This window comes from Chenopodium album, chromosome 23 (genome assembly GCF_948465745.1).
Source record: "Chenopodium album chromosome 23, dcCheAlbu1.1, whole genome shotgun sequence".
In the NCBI taxonomy this organism is placed as follows: Eukaryota; Viridiplantae; Streptophyta; class Magnoliopsida; order Caryophyllales; family Amaranthaceae; genus Chenopodium; species Chenopodium album.
This window is the reverse complement of record NC_137856.1, coordinates 29,133,829-29,142,132: the sequence shown is the minus strand read 5'-3', so window position 1 is coordinate 29,142,132 and position 8,304 is coordinate 29,133,829. Positions and strand designations below refer to the sequence as shown.

The following is an 8,304-nucleotide window of genomic DNA, read 5'->3' as shown; positions in this document are numbered from 1 at the left end:
ATTTTTTTTTTCCTAAAGTTTGGAAAAAATTATTTGATGTATATTCTGTATCATTTTTTTTTTTCTAAAGCTTTATAATTTTTTAAAAATATACTAAGGACACACTAGAAGATGACGCATGTCATTACTAGTGTGTCTTTTAGTATATAGTATGATGATTGATTGATTTCAAATTTAAAAATCTTTTGAGTTTCCATGTAGTACTTTTTTTTCTATTTTTTTTTTTTTTGGAAAGTATTAAATTGTGGTAAAATATAGGAAATTCACATTATTAATATAGATTATTACAATTTTTTTAAAAATTAAATTTTAAGTTTTTAGGGGTGATTTGGGTAGTTCAAAAATTGTACACCAACTTTTACTTTCCTTCTCCTTAGCTTACATAATAGGGATACATAAAACTATAAAAGACATCATTGACATTTCAGGTTTCACATAAAATGACCATTATACCCCGATATCTATTACTCTATAATATTTGGAGTTTTTACTCTATATATATATACTAGGTTAGGGTGTGTTCTATTCACCTGATTTTCACTGATCTGAACTTATCTTATTTTATCTAAACTTATTAGACCTTATTAATTTTTTATATTTTAGTTGTAATTTGTACTTAGGTAACCATTATTAGAACTTATCAAACCTGATATGAACTTATCTGAACTTTTGAATTTATCTGAACCTATTATACCTTAAATAAGTGAAAATAAGGTGAACATAACATACCCTTAGGGCCTGTTCTCATTGACTGAACTCAGCTGAACTGAACTGAATTGAACTGACTATTTTATAAGAGAAGGAAATTAGGAGCTGAACTGAATTGAACTGAATTGAATTTCAACGTATGAGAACAGGCCCTTAGTCCTTTGCTATGCATTGTTTTAAAAATATATTACTTATAAGTGTGTAATTTAAATATCTTAACCAAAATATAATAAATTGTGATAACTCTGGTAAGATTAATAGAGCCAAAATGAAGGATATACTAATTAACTTCATAAATGTAATAAATTTTTGTTACCATTCGTTTTTGATTCATTTTTATAGAAAAGTTGAAGAATTAAAAAAGAGTAGGAAATCCATATTCTTCAGTCACTAATAAAATGTAGGAGATTATTGTTTTTTTTTTTTTTTTTGCTAACTTTATGGTGGAGGAAATAAAAGGTGGAGAGACCAACCATCCATTATTTTTATCCATAAAAATTTGTATAGTTAGTCAATTTAGACATAAAAGCTTTTAGAAAAATGTACTTCTTCCGTCTCATAATATAGTTCATATTTTCCTATTTTAAAGATTCAAAATAATGTTTCCGTTTCTATTTTTGGATAGTATGTAAAGTCCATTATATCTTCACTTTTTTTTTTTAACTTTATTCATTATACTTCCTAATTTACCCTTGAATTTTACACATGCTTTGTGCTTTTTTCCACTTTCTCACTCTACCTTTTGTCTATGATTGTACTTTTCACTTTTATTAATGTACTTCATCCACTTTCTTCTCTTATTTGTTAAATATCGTAAAAATACACAAATAAGAACTATATTATTGGACGGAGGGAGTATAATTTATCAATCATTTCTAAACATTAGCTCTACTTTGAAAAGAAAAACAAAAGATGCTAATAATAGTTTTGAAGGGAGATTCTTTTTATAAGAAAAAGGTAATTGCGTTAGTAATAGTTAAATTATAGATAGATTATAATATAGTAATTATTTTAAAGACTATTATTAGTATTGTCGTTATATATTTTTTTAAAAACTTCTATATTTCAACTATTAATAATTTTTAAAACCGAACATAGCTCGGGAATTATCTAGTGATTGTAGAAAGATGCTTTGTAAGCGAGACTACCTCCACATTATGGTCTCATTCACTTCACCTTATTTTGCTGAATCGAAATTAACTTTAATGAACTGAAAATATTTTTGCTGAATTGATTTTTTTTGTAAACTGATTTTCTGTTATATTTCTTCTTTAAATTTACTGATTTTTACTAAACTAAACTTTTTTTTTTTTACTGAACTCAGCTTATTTTTGCTGAACTAAAATTGTTTTTATCGAATTAACTTATTTTTACTAATTTTTTTTTAACTTAAAATTATTCTTTTAAACTGGAGTGAACATGGCTTATATGTCCCTACAAAATTTTAGAATTTGTTATATACACCCGGGTGCATCGTACACCCAACCAACTCAAGGTTAGTTTTTGTTTTTTATTTTATTTTATGAAAAAGAATCATCAACATGAGAACAAAACACTCATAGATATATGGTACATCTGGGTGTATATAACCACCTCTCCAAAATTTATTTGGTTTAACCTCATTGTTAGCGGTCTTCACGATTAGCACGTTTAGCAGCCATCATTATATGGATAATTGGATACATGATAGTCACTCTCTAGGAGTCAAAGTCCCACTTTTTTTCTTTTCTTTTTTTTTTTGTAAAAAAAAAAATTATTTAATTATATATTTATTTTCATTAAACTTTAAATTTTCTTCACTTGTACCCTAATACCTTTTTTTTTTGTTTTATTTATCATTATATATTTTTTTATTGCCATGACGTCCCTTTGAGACTACCTTATTTGGTGCAGTTTTCCCCCAGCAACCTCTCTCTCACTTCTAACCAACCCCACTTAGGCCCCGTTCACTTCACCTTATTTTTGCTGAACTGAAATTATTTTTACTGAAACAAAATTATATTTGTGTACTTAAATTATTTTTACTGAATTTAAATTAATTTTACTGATCTGAAATTAATTTTGTTGAACTGAAAAAATGTTTACCGATTTTCTATTATGATTTTTCTTTAAAAAAAAACAGAACTTATTGTTACTAAACTAAAATTATTTTTACTGAACCGAAATTAATATTACTGAATTGAACTTATTTTTAATGAAATGAATCTGTTTTTACTTGATATTATTCTTTTAAGGTGAAATGAATAGGGTCTTAGTAAGTATGTTTAGTATTTTTTTTTTTTTTTTAAAAATTTTAGCACACTTAAGTATGTTTAATTCATTCTATTTAAATATTAAGTATCTTATTTGCGATATCATAAAAAATAAGTTCAGATTAGATTTTATCGCTTTATCTGCTATAATTTATAGATAAATCTTTTTGATTTCGTACAGGAAAAAAAATTATGAAAATCATATATTTTGAAATCACACATCAATACGAAATACAAATTTAATAAGACCTCTTGTATTCATGTACAATAGGTACATAATAGTTCAATGACTCAAGGTTAAATTAAGTCAAACAATCAAATTAGATTAAAGAAATCCAGTTCAAATTTAGAAAAAAAAGAAATATATTAGATGTATCCTTTTTTTATAAGGGAAAATAATGGTTGATCTTCATGATCAACATAATTTGTCAATCATAGGGGTGATGGTGTCTTTTAATTCATTAAGTGAAGGATAGTAATGTCATTGCATATGTGCTGACATGTTCATATTGCCAGCTATGCAATATTGTGTTAGTTCAGGTTTGATGGTGTCAACAACAAAGCTAGGGTCAAAGCCCCAAATCCCCACCCTCCTCCTCTCTCCTCTCATCAAAGTCTCAACAATGGCAGGTGTGTAGTACCGGTAGGTGTAGCGGTGACAATAAAACTGAAATTAGTGCTGGGCGAGGACTAGCTATGACTTCGGCAACAAGGGGTGGTGGTGTCTGAACTTAAATCGATCTCACATCCGCCAATGTCGGCAAGAATTATGTCCAAACAAAGCTCCCTAGGCTAGTAAATTCAAGGAAAAATGATCACCCTTATCCTTTGGGGTTGATTAAGCCCTTAATTTCACTTTTTCTCCCAGGGATTTCGTTTGATTCGGCAGCGAAGCCGCCGAAAATGGCGGTGTTGATGGTGTCGGTGGTCGGTTTATTGGATGAAGCTTGGACATGATGAAGATCAGATGGTGGTGTGGTAGCTTCAATGGAGGAAGCAGCTTGAACACCACTATTGTCACCGTTAGTAAACGGAGTTAGGATAGGCTTGTGTTCTTGGTGATTAAGCGGCTGACGAAGCATTAGTATGAGCTGGCTAGTATGAGTAAGCACTAGATTGACAAAATATGTTAATCATGAAGATCAACTGGGCAAATCCCCCTTTTTATAACTAGCAATGGAATTAAATATAACAACTCAATGTACGCAATTTGACCTCAACTCAAGTAAAATTGCTCAACGAAACAATGATAAAAAAAAATAAAAAATATGGAGGGAATTAGTTATGTAAATTACTAAAGTGTTTAGACAAACCTAATTTTTTAAATTTTTTTTTTTTTTTTTTTTTTTTTTTTTTTTTTTAATGAAACATTGTTGACAACCCAATTTTAGACATTTTAGTAATGTAAAAAAATAAAAATACATAACGGAATCCATCATCAATTTTGTCATATATAATCAAAAAGAAAAAGCATGTGGGAGCAACACAACACTACAAAAACTGTCACCTCTCAAACAAATTAAATCGTGTATTCACTATTCAGTATTCATAAACCTAGTAATAATCATTTTCCACATTAATTTTCGTACTTTATTTTAAGGGAATTTAATGGAGAGTAGTAGATATAATTGTTAGGAGCTTGATTTCTCAACATCAATTTCAACATCAATTTCAACAGGATGATTTTGGTCTCTGCCTAACTGCGCTATATTTTGACTGAAATCCTGGGTTTGGTGATTGCTTTTTCCTGGACTGTTTGAGCTGAAAGGTTAGATTTTTCTCCTTGATACAGTAATTTGAATTGTGTAATTGATTATTGAATTTGTGGGTTTTTCTGGGATTTTGTTGAATTTGAGTTTCTGCAAATTTGATTGCCAGTTTTTTAGTATGATTTAATATCTTAAATGGGCACTTTTCAATTTGATAGGAGATGAATTCTTGAAATTAAAATTGGGGTTTTGAGCAGATTTAAAGGGAGTATTTAGGAACAAAATTGGAGCTTAATTATGGAGAAAGTGGGAAATTTGGGAGGTAAAACAATGGAGAAACAATCGAGTATGAGACGGGTGATAGAGAAACAAGTAAGCTTTCGAAATGTTGGGGAGAAACCTGAGAGTTCCGGCAAAACTATGGAGAAAAATGGGAGTTTTCGAGGCGGTGTAATGGAGAAACAGAAGAGTTTTCGTGGGTTGTTGGAGAAACAGAAGAGTTTTCATTTGAAGATGGAGAGGCAATTTAGCTTTGGTGGCAATGAGAAAAGGAAAAGCAAAGAATCCCCTGGTAAACGAGGCGATTCACCCCTTCATTTGTTTGCTAGAGCTGGTAATTTGGGTAAAATCAAAGAGATGTTTCAAAATTGTGAGAACAGTGATTGTAGGAAGATGCTTTGTAAGCAAAATCAAGAAGGAGAAACTCCTCTTTATGTTGCTGCTGAGAATGGGCATGCTATGGTGGTTGCCGAATTTTTGAAGCATTTGGACTTGGATACAGCATCAATAGGAGCTAGGAGTGGTTATGATCCTTTTCATATTGCTGCTAGACAAGGTCATATTGGTAAGGCTTTCGATTCCTTTGGCGAAACATTGTTCTTGTATAAGTTCATACTCAACAGTAATGTTTTGGTTTGGCTTCGACTTATGTTGTTGTATGTCCGTCTAATTATTAACCATGTCAAAGTGTGTATTTCCTTTTTAACATGTTAATCAACCTTGTTTTGTGATTACTATATACTTGTAATCTTGTATTTACTGGCAGCATCCTTATCAACTGAGATTATCATTCTGTCTCTTAATGATACTTTTAATTATGTTTGGACAGCAGCTTCAGAAGGCTATCAGGGGGTAGCAGTTGTAGCATAATCAAATTAGAAATTTTTGTTGTGGAAAGGAATCCCTTTACTAGTTTTGACTAATTAGTGTCAAGTGTTCTGGTGTGACGCTTTGTACATTTAGATGGTCCCATAGTGATACTTTGTTCTTGTTGTAATTAATGGACAAGGGAATGAAAAAACAAAATGTATAAGCAGATCCACAAATATGCCTAAACTATGTATTCTATTTAGCTATTTGCCCAATGTTCTGCAATTTGGCTTTGGTATACAGCAATTAGGGCTTTTTAGCTAGTGTACTTGAAAGGGATGATTTAACATCTATGATTAAAATTTTGAATGGCCTGTAACTTATATGCCATGAAGTTCTAGTTCTTGGGTTTATTATTTATATTTTTTGTTATTCTTATGAATCCTTTGAGCTGGGATCAGTTGATGGTTTTTTTGATTTGAGGATGAAGTCTGCCTTTGGAAATTGTTTTGTTATGTAGATTTGACAGATTTGTTCTGTACTTGCTAAGCATATGTTCTTATGGTGTCCAAGTTGATGATTGCCTGTGACTTGTTGCAGTAGTTGAATTACATATTGAATGTTTGGTTAGTGCTGCTTAATCTCTTACTGATGCGGCTGTTAATTACGCAGAGGTGCTTAAGGAACTTCTCAGTACTTTCCCAAACTTGGCCATGACAACCGACCCATCTAACACAACAGCATTACACACAGCTGCTACTCAAGGAAATATTGATGTCGTTAATCTTCTCTTAGAAACTGATTCAAACCTTGCTAAAATAGCCAGAAATAATGGTAAGACAGTCCTCCATTCTGCTGCAAGAATGGGATATTTGGAAGTGGTCAAGGCCCTTTTACAAAAGGATCCAAGTATTGGCTTCAGGGCTGATAGAAAGGGTCAAGCAGCACTTCATATGGCCGTGAAAGGCCAAAATCAAGACATTGTTGTTGAGTTGCTTAAACCTGATCCTTCCATCTTGAGTCTGGAAGATAACAAGGGAAACACAGCGTTACACATTGCAGCAAAGAAGGGACGTGCCCAGGTTATTTCTTCATCCTTACAATTCCCATCTCCCACAGTAGTTCCTGACTTCCTAGGTAAAATTTGTGCATTGTTATCAACATGGTATATAGGCCAAATCATAGCATGGCTGTGTCGATTTGTGTGATCATTTAGCAAGTGATGCACCTGGATTTTGTTGCATCGTATATTAGGTGATACCTGAGTTCTGTAATGTCTGGACTGAACAGCCTTAAATATGTGAACCATTTTAAATTGCAGATTGTCAGTTGCCTTCTACAGTTTGAAGGCATAAACATCAATGCAATCAATAAAGCAGGGGAAACTGTGCTTGATATTGCTGAAAAAGTTGGACCACCAGAGCTAGTTACAGTATTAAGAGAGGCTGGAGCACTCAGTGCAAAAGAACTTGGGAAGCCTCCAAGCACAGAGAAGCAACTTAAGCAAACTGTGAGTGACATCAAACACAACGTGAAGTCGCAGCTGCAACAAACCCATCAAACTGATGTTAGGGTCCAAAAGATTGCAAAGAAGCTCAAGAAACTCCATACCAACGGTCTGAACAATGCGATAAACAATGCTACGGTTGTCGCTGTTCTCATAGCAACTGTTGCTTTTGCGGCTATTTTCCAAGTTCCTGGCCAATATTTGGAGACAAAGGAGCCTGGGGAATCTGTTGGTCAAGCTTATATTGCCAATAATAAGGCATTCATCATATTCTTTGTGTTTGACAGTGTGGCATTGTTCATCTCACTTGCTGTTGTTGTAGTCCAGACATCTGTGGTTGTCATTGAGCAGAAAGCAAAAAGGCAGCTCATGTTTGTGATAAACAAACTAATGTGGGTGGCTTGTGTCTGCATCTCAGTTGCATTCATTGCTCTCTCTTATGTGGTGGTTGGCCGGCATAATAAGTGGCTTGCTATATGGGCAACAGTCATTGGAGCTGTGATTATGATTCCAATCCTTGGCTCCATGTTCTACTGTGTGATTGTGCATAGGTTGAGTGAATCAAAATCCAGACGGTTAAAGAAAGCTGAGAGCAAGTCACATTCCTATTCTATGTCAGTGGCTGAATCAGATCCAGAATTCTTGAGCACTGAGTATAAGAAAATGTATGTACTGTAATAAATTCAGAAGTTCAAATCCAGGAAAAATAGCTATGTATAATTTTGTGTAATTATGCCTGATCGCCTTGTATTAAGAAATGATCCATACCATTAGCCTGACTAGGACTGTCTTTCAGGACAGCAGTGGATCAATTTTCTAGCTGTAATGTAATCTCTCTATTGCAATTAAACCTATTGCTTGTCATCTTTATGATGGCGCTTATTGTCAATATATTCTTGATTTTTGGTGAACCAGTTATAGTTCTCGATTTCAGTTTGTCAAATTTCAGTTTTTGCAGCAGCTGCTGTAAGATAAAGATGTGTTAAAACTAGAGAGTTAACTAAACCCGATCCAAAAATGAAAGTGAATTTGATTGATC

The 8,304-nt window shown here is 32.6% G+C and overlaps 1 protein-coding gene across 2 annotated transcripts; it reads left to right on the top strand.

Annotated features, from left to right (window-relative positions):
• The first annotated feature begins 4,474 nt into the window (after positions 1-4,474).
• LOC145607752 (ankyrin repeat-containing protein At5g02620-like) lies at positions 4,475-8,179 on the top strand. Of its 2 annotated transcripts, none has more exons than XM_081663343.1 (4): positions 4,475-4,728; positions 4,927-5,513; positions 6,431-6,840; positions 7,080-8,179. In XM_081663343.1, the coding sequence occupies exons 2-4, from the start codon at positions 4,967-4,969 to the stop codon at positions 7,941-7,943; spliced, it is 1,821 nt and encodes a 606-aa protein (XP_081519469.1). In that variant the 5' UTR covers positions 4,475-4,728; positions 4,927-4,966; the 3' UTR covers positions 7,944-8,179. The 2 variants fall into 2 exon arrangements, with proteins under 2 accessions (XP_081519469.1, XP_081519468.1); XM_081663342.1 differs by having other exon boundaries at positions 4,476-4,728; positions 4,888-5,513.
• Positions 8,180-8,304: the final 125 nt, after the last annotated feature.